At 34.6% G+C, this 20,083-nt stretch overlaps 1 protein-coding gene across 8 annotated transcripts in view; it reads right to left on the bottom strand.

The window, feature by feature from the left end:
- E23 (ABC transporter G family member E23) overlaps window positions 1-20,083 on the bottom strand; it is a 268,872-nt gene that overhangs the window by 12,677 nt on the left and 236,112 nt on the right. For all 8 annotated transcript variants that reach the window (XM_071999701.1, XM_071999707.1, XM_071999702.1 and 5 more), the window contains 6 exons: window positions 16,130-16,235; window positions 11,083-11,183; window positions 10,209-10,464; window positions 8,927-9,097; window positions 6,793-6,914; window positions 810-1,017 (listed from right to left, as the gene is read on the bottom strand). In XM_071999701.1, the coding sequence (XP_071855802.1) occupies window positions 810-1,017; window positions 6,793-6,914; window positions 8,927-9,097; window positions 10,209-10,464; window positions 11,083-11,183; window positions 16,130-16,235 (964 nt within the window). The remainder of the gene's footprint in view (window positions 1-809; window positions 1,018-6,792; window positions 6,915-8,926; window positions 9,098-10,208; window positions 10,465-11,082; window positions 11,184-16,129; window positions 16,236-20,083) is intronic.

Below are 20,083 nucleotides of genomic sequence, written 5' to 3'. Positions count from 1 at the left end.
CGTGCTACTTCTCTTTCCTTTCGTATATGTTCAGCAACGTTTTTCGGCTAGTTGATTGGATGGCAGGAAATTTCCAAGAGAAAACTCTTGGGGATAGGTAAGGGAGAAATTAAGGAGTTGTTGACAGACTTGGGTCGAAACTTCTGCAAGTATTTGTACAGAATGTTCGAGTTGGTTAGTAGGTTCTAACGTGTAGTGAAAATTAAAGAGTTCGTAAGACGTGGTAGAATTAGTTGATAAGTTGTAGTACTTGCTTTTTTGTCTGGCAGCAATTAGAAAATTCAATTCGACGCTTGAGCGCTCTTTTTCTGCAAATCTTTTTTGTACGATCGCTTGGATAGCTTGGATTTTTCCAATTAATTTATCGCCAATTTGCTTTATACATTGTAAGGACGTTGGTATTTGTTGATCAGAAACTTGAAGAAATTAGGAGTTTTTGGTGCTTGAAAAATCTGTAGGAATTGCACATGCACAAACTGTGTAGATAAACAAACGAGGTGAGAATGAGTAAACGTACGAACAAACTGAGAATATAAGTAGACAAATTGAAGATACAAACGACAATAAGAATATAAACAACAAATCAGAATGTCGTATATTGGAAATACCTTTACAACGATACTAGGTATAATTGCTAAATATAAATAATCTGTAAATACTTTCTGCTGTAAAATAAAAATTGCGCGAATATTTCGTATTTTCCGATGAACTATACTTCTTCGTTAAATTGGATTAAATTTCTTAAAACCGTGGTCCGCTAAATCGCTAAAATTGGACAAGTAAATATAGAAGGAGAATGAAAGACTTACAACTGGAGAGTGCACCAAAGTGCGCGAAGAGCATCCAGTACGTGGTGCTGAAGAACATCCAACCTTGGATATCATGAAGTGCCGCTTCTGTTCTGGGAAGCCTTAGCCACAACAGTCCAGCGAGTAAGCCGAGAGCTATCGTTTGCAGCCAATTCAGACGAGACAGCATTCGTGGCCGTGCCTCTTGAAAGTTTCTTTCTGATAATACCTGAAATCATTAATCATAATCTTGCGTTATGTATATGTATATCTGACACATGTTTCATCTTGTATCTAGAGAATTATATATTTTTTGCTTGTATTTGAATGTAACACGTTTTGAGAATATGTAAACCAGTGAATTCTATGTTATTTCTAAATGAATGTTCATAGTAATAGATGTTTTATTTAAAATCCAGTGGAACTCTATGTAATTCGTGAATGTTCATACAGTAATAGAAAAGTTGAGAATTTTTTTTTATATATATGACACCTTCATAAATTACTTTATTATATTACACCTACTATTACCTTCATTTACACTTATCTTTACTCTTTAATTTACACTTATGTCAACTACTTTATAAATATGGAAATTAAAATAGTGCGACACGAATAGAAATTTATCATAAGTTGACAATTTCTTTCAATCTTTTTATACCTGAAGTGTTGAATGAATCGATTAAAATTTCGTGCGCGTGAATGTGTGTGTATTACAATAAAGGAATTCTTTCAAAAGAAAATTGGTCGGTACGAACACTGTTTACCAAAAATCGTAAAATAAAATTATTTTACAGTGATCCTTCCAACATCGTGCAACACGTACGAATAGTAAACTTGACCATAAAATTAAACCAACAATGGCCACGACTTGATCATTACGAAAAATTTCTTTCAAACTGCGAACATGTATGAAGAAACTGACTTTTTGATAGGTTCCAAGAATATGTAATTAATCAGAGGCTGATGGAGGTACTGTCATAAAAATTGAAGGAGTTGGACGACTGAAATGCAGATACACAACTTGGTTATTAATCTACGTGCTCGGAACGATATGAACACTGCCCCCGTGCGCGACAATGTCACAATGCAAGGTTGCTCAGCTACACCTCTTTGGTGCAGCTCAATTATATCAGTGGCCGTGAGGAAATAGAACGCAAAGTTTCACAATGCTGGTTTCGAAGGTCTCTTTAAATTACAACTATAGTACGCGAGCAACTTCACCATATGACGAGCACGATATCGTTAATTACTCAATTAGCAGGCAAATCGATCTCAGCCGTCGATCTAAGCAACGTACGTGTTCTTGTATACTTAGCGAGGCTGAATTTCATTTAAATTCAAATGGCTAACTTAAAATTATCTGTAATGTAATCTAGCTGTCTATTATATCTGAATTTTGTTGATTTATTGCGCTGCAAAATAAATGCGGCCTGGTTTTATGCTTACTACAAGATACGTGTGTCTAAAGACAAGGCCAATTTATATTTTAAACCGAACCTTTTCAGATACTTGAGAAATACGTATAACAGAATTCTTTGACAAGTGACAGTGTTTTTCATACAGTTACTATATATATATATATATTATTTTTATATTGAAAAACTGTAAAACAAAATATGAACCTTTGGAAACGTTTTTAAAGTTCAATCAGCGTTTTCTAAGTAATTAAAAACATATTTGTGCATTACATATTGGCGAATAGGATTTTACTGAATTTTAATGAAATCCCTTTTCGTAAGATTAATTAGGAAATAGAATCCCATGAAATTTTGGGACTTTATTAATCGACGATCCGATAAAGATAGAACATTTAAAGATAAGTTACACGTGATACAAAATATACCAATATAATAATAAATTACTCTAACAAAAATCGTCCCATGAAATTCGGTCATTATTAACAAAAGAATATCTGAAATTTCTACGTCAACATAATTTTTTATACATTTCAAACCAAATGACATATAACGCAGCTTATATCATCTGCGTAAAAACAAAATAATCTCACGAGATCGTTTCACGCTATACGTAATATCAATCCAATGAATCATTTACCGTAAAAATTAGTTACTCAAAAGATATCAATTTTCTTAAGAAACAATTTCCTCCATTTTCTACTCCTCATCGTAAAACGTTTTCTAAATCTGAACATCGCGATCTCAACACGCAAGTGAGGCGGAATATAAAAAGAGGGGCGGGACTTTCTCTATCGTGAATCGAGCTGAAAACACAGCTGCGCGAAGAATAGTTGAATCGGGTAAAAGTGATGCAAGTGGCGAGATGCGTTTGCACAAAGCACGCCACAACGAACAGACATACCGGTCGTCGTAATTATCCGGATATGGCGAATCGCGTAAACGCGACCTAGTTCTCTTTTCTGCGTTGCTCGATCCTCTTTAGCGAGCCGATTCTCTTTCTTTTATCTTCTTGCTCGTCTCACTTCCAGATCTCCGGCTTTTCCAATTCACGGCACCCACGCACTTTCTTCAGGAATCGTTCGATTTCTTCAGGGTGGAGAAATTTCTTCTCGACTGTCACTTTGATAAGAAGACGTAATTTGAAGTTCGATCCCAGCTTTTCTGATCGACGAGACGCTTGTTGGGAAATTTTATGGAAGGTGAAGATTTCTTCGAAGCGAATGAATTTCTTTTCGATTATATATTTGGTAAGAAGGTATAGTCTAGAGTTTCGGTGAGGTCAAGTGAAACAATCGATTGAATTTGGTAAGATTCTTTTTTCTATTGAGATTCGATTAGCGATTGTTGAGTGAGTTAGTGAATTTTTGATTGATTTTCCTAGCGAACAAATATAGTAAATATTACTTTCGTTCTGAGAGATTCCTTGCTTATTTATTATTAAGATAATTAATTAAGGTTAAATTCGATCAATTATCAAGATTCCCTTTTTATTTCCTTTCCATGAAAATGTGTGATTTATACTGTCCTGAAACATCTAGCAAAGTTTAGATTGCACGATTAATTTAAAAGCTTTTTTCAGGGTAATTTTCCTCATGATTTTGATGCAAAACTATTTTAGTAGACGTAGACTCTTCAGAAGAATAATTGATCACATAGATAATCTGCTGTTGCTTACAGATTTTCTCGTAATTTTACTAAAGTACAGTTTTGGTGTTTCAGCGAACGAAGTGGTTCAACACAATTTAATAAAACTTTACTTGAAATAAAATCATCAATAAAATCGACGAAAACGAGTATCATATTGACATTATGTTTGTATCATTTATTCTCTACTACAATTCTTACACGCGTCATTATATTTCACTTTTCAAGACGATCCCCCGAAGCTTTGTATCTTATCTGAAACCTGTTTCGAAACTTGTACTTCCCTCTCGAAACATATATCACGATTTACGATAAACAATTTAAAAACTATGGTATAATTTGAGCTCCTTTAATCACACACGCTTCCAACTTTTTTTTTCATTATTCTCATTTAGTCCTTGATATCCAAAGGAACATATTGTTCGGAAAATTGTTGCCAATCTGAAAAATGACTGAATGAGTCGTAATAGGTGAAAGATCGTGTGCCAGAGGATTAAATGGAAGAAATAGTAGGAGCACCTTGAATATTATCTGGAACGACTATGCTACAGCTATAGCCAGATAAACGTCGAGGACTCGCGATACGAATTTAACGCTCGCATTAAACTCGAATCCTGATGTCATTTCCATTTGCCTCCCTATTATCCCCTGCATACCAGACCACTCATCTAAATTTTCATATTGCTATTGCATGCTCTATTAACCGTGCAATGCAATCGAACTTTTTGATCTCTCCTTCAGACGACGACGACGACGACGACCGCTTCTCTTTGCTTGCGTTAAGGCCAATTCGAGCCGAGCATTGCGTTTCCGAGGAAATCAACGCCATTGCCCTACATAATTCTCAACGTTGGCGGTTTGCTTCGTGGAATGTCGTCGGATATTTTTCATTTCACCAAGAAAATTTCTCTCCCTATTCTCCTTACTATTGTTCCGATTGACACTTATCGCTACTTCATTTCAATAAACGTTCTTCGTGCTAGAGACACTGGCATTGGTATTTGCTATTTTTAATCTTCCGAGAATTCTTTTGTATATTGTTTGCACTTTTCTTATTGTTGTTTATCGAGATTTATGTGCGGCGATTTATTTCAGGGATAAACATTCTTTATATCAGCAGCGTTTACTGGTATCTATGATTTTTGATCTTATGACGAAAATTTCTATGTATTTTTCTTTTTTAATTTTCATTATTTTTCTTTCTTTGTAAACATTTTTGTAGTAGGCAATGGTATTTCTTAATAATTTTTTACTTCGCAATAAAAATGTCTGTTCCTATTCCTTTTGTCATTCTTTAATCATTGGTTCGGATTTATTACCATTTATTGCGGATGTAAAAATTCCAAGGTGTTAGGATCGATTGGTAATTTTTCGTTTCTCTCACGCTAAATATTCTCCTTCTTCTTCGTGTTATCCCTCTTAACCTTATTGATAATTCAGATTTATTGTAATTTATTTCACGCATAAAGATCTTTCGTATTTATCATGCATTTATAAACAGAGATATTCTCGGTAAGAAAATATTCATATGCGTTCGAGTTTCTATTTGGACACTGACATTCATCAAAAATTATATTCTCTGTAGCGTAATGATCAAAATCGTCGATCAGAAATCTGACAGAAGAATTGTTATTAATAATTCAATATTAATAGACAATTCAACATTAAAAGTAAACGTCTCGTTTGGAAGGCAAGTGTTACAAAGTATTTTTAGAGTAAGAAATCTATAAAATTCTTCTCTTCATTTAAGAGTATAAGAAGCTGACCTCTTGCTGAATTTTGATAGTACGTCTGCTGCATAGATAGCACTAGAGAGTTAAGGTTACGTGGACGGAAGGGAAATATTCAAGATGGCACGCTGCAACGCAACGCGGCAAGGGAAGTGAAATCAGAAAGTTAACGAGAACCGGAGCATCATGCGGGACGATCTCATGACGATTCTGTTTTCAATTGCTAAACTGACGTCACTTCTTCTCGGGAAATAACGGAACTGAGTCCGGTTCATTTCGTTCCCTAACGATACGCCTCTTTGGCCTTCTGAACTGTATAAACTTTGCCATTCTACACATTCAGTTATTCAACCTTTATAGCTTGTCTAATTGAAAATTGCCTCTGATATAACAGAATGTAGTAGGAATATTTATCTGTACAAATATCTTGAACGTATCTATCAATGTTAAAGATACAAATTTTTAACAAAAACATTTTTTTCATTTGTATATACTGTACAAATTTGTTCTTCCTTGTTTTTGTACAGTACAATACATTATTTTGTGTTTAAAGGTAACTGAGAATTATCAAATTAATTTGTATATTTAATGAATTTTTGTTCAACCTTTCAGCCATTTCTTAACAATCTTTGATATATCAATAATATTTGATGTATCATAGACATTTATTCTTTTCTACTTAATGTCCCCTACTGAAAGAAAAACTGGTAGATGTTTAACAGATCAATGTTCGCTGATAATTGTAGAATTTGTATATATTAAATAAGTGTTCTTCTATTAATTGTAGCAATTGTACATCTCGAATTTATTTTATTTATTTATAATTAAACATGTTAATATCAAAGACTTGAGACTATTTGTAAAAGAACTCTGTATCTCTATTTGCTTCTTTTATTATCTTTTAAATAAAATAAATTTCTAAATGAAATTATATTTTTCCTATTTTTCAGCCAAATAATTTGTACTTAATCTGAGATTATTAAAATAATATCTTGCAAGAATGGATACAAATTTAAGAAATTAGAATCGGTCAATCTTTGAAAAATTCCTCCTTTCGTTTTCCTCTTATATTTTATTGATTTCTCTTGACAAAGGCACCAATTTCTATATCTGTACTATCGTTACAAACTGCACACATGTTGCATGAACATTGAGTGCAGCGCAGTTTCAACGCCTAACCGTTGGAAACGTCTGCAAAGTGGTACTCACTTTAAATTGCGACCAGAAACTGGTGGGCCACTGCCAGGCATAGTCGTCGTCCGCAGAACTGGCACTGCTGCTGGCATGGCTTTGTGTGTCCAACCACAGCGTACGACCTTCGTCTTCTTTCACTGTAAATCATCGACACAATGAAAGGGCTAGAGAAGCTTTGTTCATTTTTCAAACTTTGTCATTTCAAACCGTAGCACGGAAAGAGAAAAATACTAAAAAATCAAAAGCAGAATACTTTTTATTGCAAGATTATATATATACGTAAGAACGTTATATTAATCTTAATGCAATACTAAATTTTGGTATATCAATCTTGCTCATACCTCAACAAATAAGAAGATTTTCAACGCTCTAAAAAAGTGTTCGTTATAAAATTGAAACGATTGGAATAAGTAAAACATTTCTAAGCAAAAAATAAGTTATATAAGTCAAAATAGCGAGATTCAAGTACGTACTACGCAAATTAAAGATCGAATGTATCGATAATCCTTTGAAATTTTTACAATTTCTCTTCATTTAACTAATTGTAAGATTTCTCTGATCAGAAAGTGATTTAAAATTTTTAACAATTAAAAAAGAAAAAATTAGATACACTAAGATCGTAAAACTCGAATATTGCACAAATCAAAGATCGAACGTAGTTATAAAAGTTAGAGTTATACAAATTCCTACGGTTTCTCTTCGTCCTGTCAATTAAAATTTCTCTAATCAAAAAATGGTCTAATTAAAAAAATGACACGAACTAAAACCGTAAAACTCGAATATTCACATAAATCAATCGATCGAATCGAGTACCGAGAGAGTTATAAAAATTTCTACAATTTCTCTTCGTATTACGATCACGATACACATAAACTACAAAATAGAGAGATCAGAAACGTCGAACAATTATTATTGGCGAGTCGAATCGATCAGTTTTCTCTCGACTCGCAGTGTTCCTTTAGGCGATCGTTCGACCTTTGATTGCTCGCGAAGGGGGAAACGAAAGAATCATCCCCTCGGCCCGACATACTTCTCCGCCGCGAAAAATCCCCGTGTTATTGCTAGACAGTCCATTTATAAACCGTTAATCAATCGACGCCGGAGGAAATATTCGGCCGAGCGAGATACTCGTATCTCGACGAATGATTACTGACTACAATGATCCGCATTCATCGTCCAATCGAACGATTCTTACGAACGTACGTTTGTTCAACGATGAATAGACCTGGAAAATAATCCTCCCGCGAGATCCAACCGCGTTTATACTCGTTCGAATTTGGACAGAATTAAGGTATCGTGGTGGGTCACGTGTCTGCAGATTTGTTGATAGTTACACTGTGATTGTTTATGCAGTTTAAACTGTACAAATGTGTGTATATAAAGAATCAAAAATATTTGTATTTACTAAGCGAAACGAATTGTGTCATTTTGGTTCTGTTCAAGAAAATATAATCTTGTATAAACGTATACAATCTATTGGTGACCTTGTCGAATTTTATTGGTCGTATATATTGAAAGATCATTTTTTATTTTTGGTAAATGTTTTAATAAATCTTTGTAATATTACTCGCAGTAGTAGGAGTATTTGAAGATTAGCATTCGAGGTTCTAGCAGTTTCTTAAAGGCTGTATATTTATTCCTTTATATTATAATTCTTTAAATGAGCTCTTTGAATGGAAGAAACCTTGTAAATTTTGAGTCAAACGCTTCATAAAATCTTAATATTAATTATCTCCAAAATATAAAACTACAAATTTCCAGCCAAACGCAATATAAAACAAACTATTTGAAACCAAACACAATATAAAACCATATATATTCATCCCCTTAGAAATTCCAAAGGAAATACAATCTATTTAACAACAGAAGGAAATAATATTCGACTTCTCTATAGCCTTAAAATCCAAAACAATTAAAAATCCTCTTGAATACTTAAATCCTTATCCCGTGGCAAGCATCGGCTCGAAAAATCGATCGAATCTCGCAGACACGTTGACCCACAAACACCGGCCGGAGCCACCGGTGAACACGATCTTCGAGTTTTAAGCGGCTGAACCGGAACCGCAACTATTCTAGCTCGATATGTCCGCGATAATCCCTAGGCGTGCATACAGCCGACACCATGGACCGGTCGTGCACTATGCAATACCGTTGTGGCTGATGTGGTGTTCGTGATAATGGATCAGATGGTCGCAAAGCGGATGCTGGCTTGGATTGTACTCCGGACGAAGTTCCGGCGGGCAGTCAGGTCCCTGTCTCGTGTTCCTCGCCGCGGCCACGATGCGTTCGCGAACCTCTTCTGGCCCCTTTATTTGCTCCACTGTTAACAATCCAAAATGGAACATTGAAATTGGACATATGCGCGAAACGCTTAACTTTAATTGTTATTAGCGAGTTAAGACTGTCTTGGGTAATTGCACGACCTGATTTGCTAGTACGGTAAAGGGAATTTTCATGAGGATGACGAGATATGATAGTGGTTGCTTTGACTGGAAGTTTAGAGCGGTTGGAGTAACCGCTGCTTTTGGATATTTATGTCGGGTTAAAGACGTTAGACATTAAATGAGATATTCGTATCCTCAAACAATTTTCCTCTGAGTCATTACAATTGCCAGGTTTAGCGTTAAATATTGAATATTCATATTGGGTTTAGATTTCAAATATGATATTATCTCTTCGAAAAATTTTTTTCTAAACGAATAGAGTGGCTACTGATTTTCAGTTAAATATTGAATATTTATATCGAGTTAAAGATGTTAAAATATGGTATTAAATAAGATCTTAATTCGAAGAAGAATCCGAAGGATACGGTAAATATTTCTATGAATAAATATATTCCGGAATAAATAATCCTTTGATGAATTAATTACCTTTGAATAATTACCTTTCCTTGGTCTTCATAATTCGTTCGTTAAGAAGTTAAATTTATTTCAGCCGGATTAGGATTTTGGAAATAATGTATAGGATTTTGGAATTAGTATAATAATAATATCAATAGTCGCTTATCGGCTTTCGTCCATCGCGACCTTCTTTCAACGTGTACAGTGATTTTTCTTATTTTCTACTTCTATATTCCACTCGTGTTTATAATTCTATTCATTTAAACAGAATACTCTTATTCTTAGTTTATTTAGGAATTAATATTCAGTTCTATTACGTGGTTTTATTAATTGCGTAATATTCAATTTTAATATTTCCAAGTCTAATTTTATGAAATTATTTTTTTGTCTCTCTAATTTGTATAATGAACTTCTACGAAGTATTTATTATTCTAATACGTTGTTGTATTTTATCAAAGCAACGTATAAGTTGCCTTATAAGTTATATTTATCTCACTTTAATAATACACAATAATTTTATATGTATTTGTATGATTTTAACTTTAACATGTTATTTCATCGTTTGTACTTTTATGAATAAGAAGTACTCACGTATAAAATCAGCAGGGTTATAGTGTGGCAGTAGCGTGAGTCCAATCGTGGAGAAAAACCTGCCAATATTCGTTGTAGGGCCATAATATGCCACCTGGCCACGACTCAACAGCAGGATCTTGCTGAAACTGTGGAACATCCTGGAACTGGGCTGATGCACTGTTACCACGATGCTCTTGCCTTCTTGTTCAGCGTATTTCTTCAATCGTGAAATCAGTCCTTGTGCCGAATGCGAGTCCAGTCCGCTCGTTGGTTCCTGGATAATCGTATTTTTAATTATTTTACTTTCTACTTGAATTGTGCAATGGTATAGGAGTCAAGGATCTTCAGAATCGTTATTTTTTTATTTTTATCCTTTCTAGCAGAGCGTTGCTCCTTTGGAATTTTGAGTAGTTTTGTCGTCGAAATTGAATTGTAATTACTGTCAAAAGTAATTGAAGAATATATAATACAGCAGTTTTTAATTGTGAGATATTTTGAAATTTTCCACATAATTTCTAGCCTTGAAGTTTATTTAAGAATCCTAAAAAATATGCAATCTTTGAATATTTTAGGTATATGAATTTTTGTAAAATAATCTGGATATTTCCAATAACTTCAAAAATATGCCACACTGTAACAATAGAATATTTAAAAAATAATCAGGCATACTCTAATGATAATAAAGCTTCTAAAGTAGACAAAAATACGAAACCTTGTGGAATATCGATGTCAAGGAAAATTCTACAGGAAATTACCACCACTAAAGTATCTTTAAAGAAGATTATTACTAATAAATCGTTTCAACGGAAATGAACAAGAAATAAAAAATTCCAAAGAAGCTGCATAGAAAAGCCTCATTCCTCTCTATTATCAGCAACATTAAGGAGCTTACGTCGAGCAACATGAGCGAGGGATTGGTGAGAAGTTCGCAGGCTATGCTCGTCCTCTTCTTCTCGCCGCCGGACAGTCCTCGTTTCGTATAATCCCCGATAACTAAAGAACAGAAAGCGAAAAATAAAAATGAAGAACGCAGTTACACGGCTGTCTATATAATAGGGCGAACCTTTTGGCTCGCCATTATCTCGCGTTGGTAATTAATTAACACTAATTGGCAGACGTATCCTCGATGTTCCGGCGACTAAGGTGGATACCTTAATTCACACGGAAAGACACGATAATGATGGGCGCCGCGGTTAAAAATACACTGCTCAAAATACGTAATTGGGATGCAAGACGCGCGATACGTATTCCGCGAACTTAATCTCCTCTGCACACGGTGTCTTCGAACTTTGTTGAATTTTTTTCACAAGCCAAACTGATCAACTTCGCTGTTTGGTAATTTGTCAAGTTTCGTTACATAAATGTAAGTGATTAATTCTTAAAAAAATAATTTAGTTTTGTATGCTGGTTTATCGCAAGAAGATGACACGAATGATAGTCAATTTTAAGGTAACTCTAAAATGTAATGTGTGTAACATCGCTACTTCCCTACACATTTCAATTTGTGGCGTCGGTCAACCTGAATAGTTCATGTTGCACAACTTGAGTATCGTAGTTTAGAGGCATATTGGACCGGAGAACGTAGGATGTATGAATAGTAGAGTGGATGTTAGTAGAACCGGAGGGAAATTGAATGGAGGAGAGGTGAATTTGTGGTTTCTGTATTTTGAAATTTTCTTTGTGACGTAGGTAATGCTAAACTGAGAGATTTGCTTCTAAAGAGGAAAATAAAGTTTGTAGTAATTCTTCGAATTAAAATTGTTAAATACTCCAAGAAGCTTTTTTAGTAAAATATTTACTCTTGTGTCTAGTGCTGGGAATTTATTTTGATTCGCAAATAACTGCTCCCTACTTTCAAGTAGTCTTTACATTTTTATCAAAAGTTAAATCAATTTATTGTAATAATTCTAGTGTTTTTTCGCAAATTATAGAAATATGTTAGAAAAAGTTTTACGTATTTTCATTTACAAGTCAAAATGTACGATAAAATCTATAATACATAATAATACGATATATATATAATACAATAACAAAATATACAATGACCATCGCTGTGATTAACAATAAAAGGAATGAAATTCATTGCTATAGAAACAGTGGAAAGGCGTCACTGTGTTCAATTTACCTATACAATTTCCTAATTACTTCATAACTCTCAAACTCGTCCCGGGTTAACAATTAAAATCGATCAACAATCAAATCCCATTTCGTTCGCTACAACGCTTCCGTCACTATTACTGTACTCATTTTTCTCGTCGCGAAAATTATCGAAATTCGATATGAAGGTAAATTTCGGATCAACGACCAAAAAAGGAAACGAATGAAAATTCTCGTTCCATCGGTCCTTCCTCGATTGAAATATAAAATCGTTTCGTCTGGTCCTGAAAACGATCCCAAATTGGATTACGAACGCGACAAACCTGTAGCGTTGCTGCAAAAGCAGAAATAAAAAAAAAAAAAAAATTCAATTCGAATTTATTCCCTATCCAATTAAATGAAAAAAATTGCTAGGTTGCTCATCAATGATGAAACACGTCGGTCAAACGGTTGGATATCTCCATCGTAACGAAATAAAGTGAAAAAATCAAACAAAAAATTAACAGAGAAAAATGGTTTTTTACTGGCTGCTGCCCAATAAAAGCGTTATTCAAGTTTTGTGATCACTTTTTATTACCTTTCATTTTTTCATTGATTCAGAAAATAATTTAGAATGAAACAAATATGACGCTTGATGTATTTCTTTTGCGCCTTTTTTTTTTTTTTTTTAATACAACAGGAATTAGCCCACGTTCGATTCTTTTCGTTCCAAGTTTCACACTTCTTTTCTCGTTTAACGTTCAACGTCGACTGTTTTCGCCTTTAGTTTCCTAAATTTCATTTTTAATTCTGTTTTTAGCGTTTTATCGACGAACAGCGTTGATCTATTTTCTGCGAGAAGAATTGCCGATAAGACGAGCAAAGAAATTTCAGGAAATTTGACAAAATATCATTAGGAATATTAAGGTATTTCTATACCAAGAAGATTTCGTCCGAAAGAAAAAAGAAAATATCGATGTCTATCGATCCGAAGCATTAATTAATCAAGAATTTAATCTTCCACGAGATTTCATAATCGAAGAACCACATGCCAAACGATTTCATAATTTGCGAAACATTAACGGTTACTTTATTACGTAATAACTTCTTCATATAAATAAATATGTCTTTCTCGAACCCGCACGAATATACGTTCACAATGCTATTAAATTCAACCGGAGTCAAATCAGGTCAAACGTAGTTTGAAGGAAGCAACTTTCATCGAAACGTGGCTTTAAGTTAATCTTGGTTGGACTTCAAAGCGTTTCGAGGAATCGGGATAAACGATCGATGCTGGCAGAAACGATCGTGATTCAGCGGGCTGTAACGCGTCGCGATAACAAACGATTTCGCGAGTCTTTACGAGAAGGGATGAATGAATTACGATCGCGGAAATCGTCGATCAAAATCATAAGACCGAACGACGATGAGGAGGACGATGGCGAGCAACGATGGCGACCAGCAATGGCAACGCGACCAACTACGTTGCTGATGGCCCGTTTCTTACCTCTGGAAGTCATAAATCGCCACCGACTCCTCGTTCGACGTCCATAAACAAATTATGGCGAATTTACACGGCTGCGACGCGAGAGATCGTCCTAGTTTCGCGAGCCCGCGCAGACGCTTTGATCTCCGTGGAAACAAACGTGAGAAATCGTGTGAAATTGGTGCTTTTTCGCAAAGTGATTTACAAAGATATTCGAATACTCGTGGAAAAATTTTACGTATATATCGTACGTGTTGTTTAAAACGTATTGAAATTGTATTATGACTATAACGTGACACATTACGATTTTTAGGATCAGGAAATGTATAAAGAAATCAGGAAATGAAAAGGAAGATATAAAGAAATGTATATGACGTTACGATTTGGAAATGTATAAAGAAACATGCTGGAAATGTAAGATATTTACTGCAAAAATAAGTTTAGTTACAAATTAGTACGTGTGTAGGAGGAATATAATATATAATATTCGATTTTATGTAAATTTTAAGCGATTCGATCAAGATAAAGTTGAATAGTAACATCGTATTTGAAGATAGAATTTGAAAACACGTTAGTTTATAGAAGAATGATTATATAAAAGAAAATCTAAGGTGAGTGAATATTTTAGTACGAAATACACGATTTGGAATTACACATTAATTATTGTGTAGCAATCATGATTCTTGTAATCGATCGATATAATTGATGGTAAAATTTTTGCATCGAGTTTTGATTTATGTTGGTAGCGTTTGGTTGGGGTTGAAGTACAGTCGACGTTGCAACGAATTGATTTACGTAATTGGATATGTTATAACATTGTATAATTAAACATGTTGCGTGTGTGGTTACGGTATTTTTTACTTTGTCCTTGTTACGTAAATGTTGGCGCTTGATAAAAATTCGGGAGGGTAAAAATTGTTGCGAAATGTTTAATTGCATAAGGATACGATTGCAGCAAATAACTATTCTGTTTTTATCTTTCTCAGCATGTAGATAGGTACGCGCAAATTATAATTCAGTTAAATATACAGTTATTTTCTCTGGAGTAAGGAATTTCAAATTTAATTAAAAAATAGTAGCAGCGGTAACGGTGTTATTTTCATTCGATATTAAAGACATTAACAATGCATCAAAGGAAAATATACCATGGTTGCCATGTAATCTGACCTCATTGTTACAACATTGTAATAACAAATAAAATTCCCCTTTCGACCCACATATAAAATCCATGTTTTCCTTTATATCCTTTTACGTATTTTCTTTCAAAATATTTCGTTTTTATTTATAATTATAATCGTCAAACATAAAAAGTTAAAACAAAACGTATATCATGAAATTGGATCAAATAATGAAATTAAAAAGGAAATTAACGAAATGTTAGGAGTTAATTGACTTCAATTTTCATTTTCCTTTATCATGTAATTTGTAAAGTACATAATATGTTTCTTTAATTTGAATTACTTGAACCTGAGTTTAGTCAGCAAATTTGAGAACATTTTTCTGATACTTTTAGCATTAATCAAGTGCAATATAACTTTAAGATCTCATAGTTTGTTAACCTTAAAATAGTTATCAAATACAAAAACTAGATATAAATGTATATGTAACTTATAAATGCACTTATAATAATCACATTTGATCTAATAAAAAGACAAAGAAGGAAACTGGGAAATTCAACAAAATCCTAAATCTATAAAATTACAAATTAGCCATTTTAACCGTTCTGATAGTTTTACCATTAATCAAGTGAAATAGTACGCCTTCCTAACCTCAAAATGATGGTCAAACACGAAAATCCGATAAAAGAATATCGTGCGTAAATTCCTTTATAACAAGCATCATCGAACAATCAGATAAAACAGAAAGAAAAGTAAGGAATCCAGTAAATTTTCCTCAGTAAGATTTTATAAAATTCCTGCGAAAAATGATATATTATTTATTCATTCCGACAATTGCTAACCTCAAAATGATGGTCAAACACGAAAATTCGATATCAAAATATCGTTTGTAAATTTATCATAATCATTATACAAAAAGAAGTAAATAAACAAGAAGTAAAATTAAGAAATTCGACAAAATTCTAAATCTGTAATTTATCCTACGAAAAATTACCGATTAACTACTCTTCTTTTAACGATTCCTAACCTCAAAACGATGGTCAAATACGAAAATTCGATATAATCATTTCGTGTGCAATCCAATCCAATATCGTAAGTCTTTTCAAACGACCAAATAAAAAGATAAAACGATCGAACGAAGGTGAAAGAAGAAAAATGCAATAAAGTGAGACACCGTGGCGCGCAAAAGCAGGCCGCCACGTAGAGAACGACCGCAGGGGCTTGGCACGATCCGTCGATCGTGTCCGATCTATACTCACTGGTGTCTTGGCAGGCGGCGAGGTCGAGGACCTCGATGATATGATCCACGCACTGCATCTTCTGGGAGTGCGAGAACGTGTCCGGAAGCCTGAGCCTCGCCTGGTACTGAAACACACGAACAACAAGAACTGTCAGATCGAAAGAAACAAAAAATATAAAAAAAAAAAAAAAAGAAAAAAAAAAGAAAGAAGAGAGAGAAGAGAAAAATGTCAGATCGACGATTAAATCGGCGAAAGCGTGCAACAGAAAACGGTAGATATGAACGATGAGAAGGAAGATCGGTATCGTGGCGGACTTTACGGAAAGTTGAGACCGCCTTTTAACCCAAGCCACGGCCCCGTTTACGCATTAAACAGCAATGTAAGCAAAAGCCGGCGGCGTGGACGTGCATTTCCGTTTCGTAACATCCAGCCCACTTTGTGTCTATTATTACCATCTGACACGTACCCCCGGGGATGCACCGGTCCGCTCGTAATCGCGATCGTTAAATCAATTACGATAACGCGCTGCAGCAGCCGTTACGTTCCTTGTGAAACCCACCCAACAAGCCATTTTTCGATCCGGACGGGTCGTCACTTTGTTCCTAGCCTCGTCTTTCTGTAGATTCTTTCAAGCTTTTGAAAGTCTTTCAGGTTGGTAGGTTTGGTAGATGAAGAGAGAATTTTGGTCGTTCAAATGATGGATTTTCTTCCGTTTGCTGGATCTCTGATCGTTTTCAACTTCTTAAAGATATGTTTGTGGGAAGAGGAAATTTCAGTGGTTTGACAAGCATTCTTTGGTTATCTTGAATTTTTTTGAAGGTCGATGGATTTGGATGAATAGGCTATTTTCATAATTCGTAGGCGATTCTTTGGATCTACTGGCTTTTTGGTTATTTTCAATCGATTTGGTTTCTAAGTATTTTCAATATTTTTGGCGGGTTGATGAAATTTAGGATTTTTGGAGGAAGAATTTCAGTGGTTTGTGAATGATTCTTTGGTTATTCTGGATTTTTTAAAGATCGATGGGTTTGGATCAATGGATTATTTCGATAATTCTAAGATATGTGTATCTATTGGCTTTTGCTCTTTTTGATAAGATTGACTGGAGAAAGAGTTTCAATGATTCGAGGACAGTTCCTTAAACCTGTCAATCCTTTGAAGGTTAACGTTGCAACTTTTTAAAACTTCATAAAATAATAATACGTAAATGAGAAAGAAATACTTAGAAAAATACGACACTACTAACCGCAATACTAAAAATCGAATTCAATAAAACAAGTTTATATTAAAACAAGTATAACGTCGCCTTGGCGCAACATTTGTGCTTAACGAGTTAAACAGAAAGTTCGACGTAAAACTGTTATCTCTTTAGAAGGCGTATCCAACTTTTCCAAGTTAATACTCCAACCTTTTATAACTTCGAGAAATTATAAAATATAAACGAGTAAAGAAATACGTAGCTAAGAAAGTATAACCACTGTCTGCTTGGTGTAACTGCTAACCACAGTATCAAAAGTCGAATTCAAGAATACGAGTTCGTTAAAACAAGTAAAACGTTGCTTCCACGCAACGTTTGTGCTTAACGAGTTAAACAGGAAAATCAGAATCGAAAACTAGAAACGTTGTCCCACCGACGATCTTGGCATAACAACTTAGCGTAACTGCAGATCACAATATTAAAAAGTTGAATTTAATAATAACGCAAGTTTATTAAAACAAACAAAACGTTGCTTCGGAGCGCAACATTTGTGCTGAACGAGCGAAATAGGAAGATCTGGATCGAAAACCAGAAATGCTGTTCCAACGACGATCTTACCATCAACTTGCCAATTAGACAACACACGAATTATGCAACGAAGTAATTGCGAACTTTGCAGCGAAGGAGGAAGCTACGTGTCATGTGTCAGGTTGTAACGAGCTACACTTTCGACAGTTCGATCAGGAAAGAGCCACCATCGTTCTTACGCGATTCTGCACGTAGCGCATGAACTTTCCTCGTCTTGAAACGCGTTCACGTGCATTCGATAATTCGGGGACACGCGAGGACAAGCGTGTTAGTATCGGAGGGAAACGCGCGGCCACTGCCGCTTTTGGAATTCTTTCATGAACGTCGTTTGAAATTTTTCCCGGATTCCGTCCTGGAATTCGAGAAATTCACCGACCGAAAACAAAATGAATTCCAAGCTATTTGATTTATTTTCCACATATTGGAGTTACAAGCGACGTCCAGTTATATTGGATTTTTGTTCATTGTATCTTATCTTTCATTCTTAAGTCTAATTTGTACAGTAGAATTTTTGTAGGTTTTGACTTGTTGGTCATGTCGTGTTTCGAAAACGCATTCCTCGAAGGGAATTAGAAATTCAATAAAGGCAGAACCAGGTTAGCTGTGTGATCAAAATTGGAAATTAAGGGACATTGTGTTTCTTTCTCGAAGTGACGCTTTCTATAAATAGTTTAGGAGGCTTAATTATGCAGGATAAAGGGTTGCTTCTAAAATTACTGGTATCAAAGAAAAAATACTGGAAGAGAAGCTTAACGAATAAGAAACTCGGAGATGCACCAAAATTGAACTCTGTGTATTGCGTATGTTCAATATACTTCATATTTGGCAGAAGGTACATTTACATCACTTTTTCATTGTACGAACCCTTCAAATAAATAAAAATATCCCGATAACAGGAAGATTTATAAACAGTCAGTTTAAAAAGCCTTCTTGCACCACGTAACAAGGCTATTTTGACTAAAATAAAATTCTACCAAGTTTTGTAGGAAAATTAGTATATTCCATATTCGATACCGAGAGGATAAACGCTTCCATGAAATATTAACAAAATATATAGTTTCCTAACATTAACGTAACTCATAGTCCCTTAGGTGTTTCAATGTTTTTACAGAATACATTTTACTACGAGATATTTATTGTTAAGTATAATTTTATACGAAGATTAATATAGCAGATTAATTTGAGTAAGAATTACAACTCTTTCATAAAATGCACGAACAAGTTCGTGTTCTATCTACATTATTGATGATTGTATCTATAAATATTTTACAAAAATACGTTGGTAACTTGACAGACTTTTATGTACATACACATGTCTATATGTTTCTTTATTACTACGTAGATAAATACGTGCACAAGTTACCGAGTAAAAAATATAATTCCACTACGATAGAAACGTTTTCGAAAGCAGTCAAAGGAAACGCTTACATGGAATACGATAGTTGGAATAATTTTCGATCGCTAAGGCCCAACGATAAATAAAATCGATCGTTTCTTAGCCTCGTTGACTCATATTTCTGCTCGAATGGAAGGCTGGAATCAGGCGTTCGATGCCTCGCTGGTGGGCTTTTAAAATTCTATTATGTGCCTGATTAATAGTTCCACTTAATCATTCGACGAAAGTATGCGCAACTATATAAAACTGCCGATAATGGCGGTCGACGCGGTTGGTTAACTTAAATCAATGTAAAGCAGCCAATTAAACAGCCCATTGTTTCCTAGCCGCCTATTTGAAATTCCGCTCGAACGAAACCATTAAGCATTAGGCTTAATGAAAGGAAACTCGATTCTCATCTCTTGGTGATCGACGTGTTGCTCGCGAAAATTTACACGACGACTGGAACAGCACTCGTGGATATTATTATCGCGGATATTACGTCGGAAACGGTTTGATTAATGCGTCGACGACTATGTACGGGGATTCAATTAAGGAAACTTCGATCGTTGGCTTTTTCCTTTAGAAAACGTAAAAACGACCAGGGAGAAATGCTAGAGGTTTATCCCTTCTTTCACAAAATTGAATAATATATAGGCAGAAATGGTGTTTTAGAAAAATTTGTTGTGAGAAAAAGCTGTGAGAATTCAAGAAAATATTTGTTCTAGTTTAGATCGACTGTGTAGTACGTGTCAGATCTGCTAGTATTACAATTGTTGTGTCAGAACATACATGTACATTAATTGTTTTT

Source organism: Bombus fervidus, chromosome 3, assembly GCF_041682495.2.
Source record: "Bombus fervidus isolate BK054 chromosome 3, iyBomFerv1, whole genome shotgun sequence".
NCBI lineage: Eukaryota > Metazoa > Arthropoda > Insecta > Hymenoptera > Apidae > Bombus > Bombus fervidus.
This window is presented reverse-complemented; position numbering and strand designations above follow the sequence as displayed.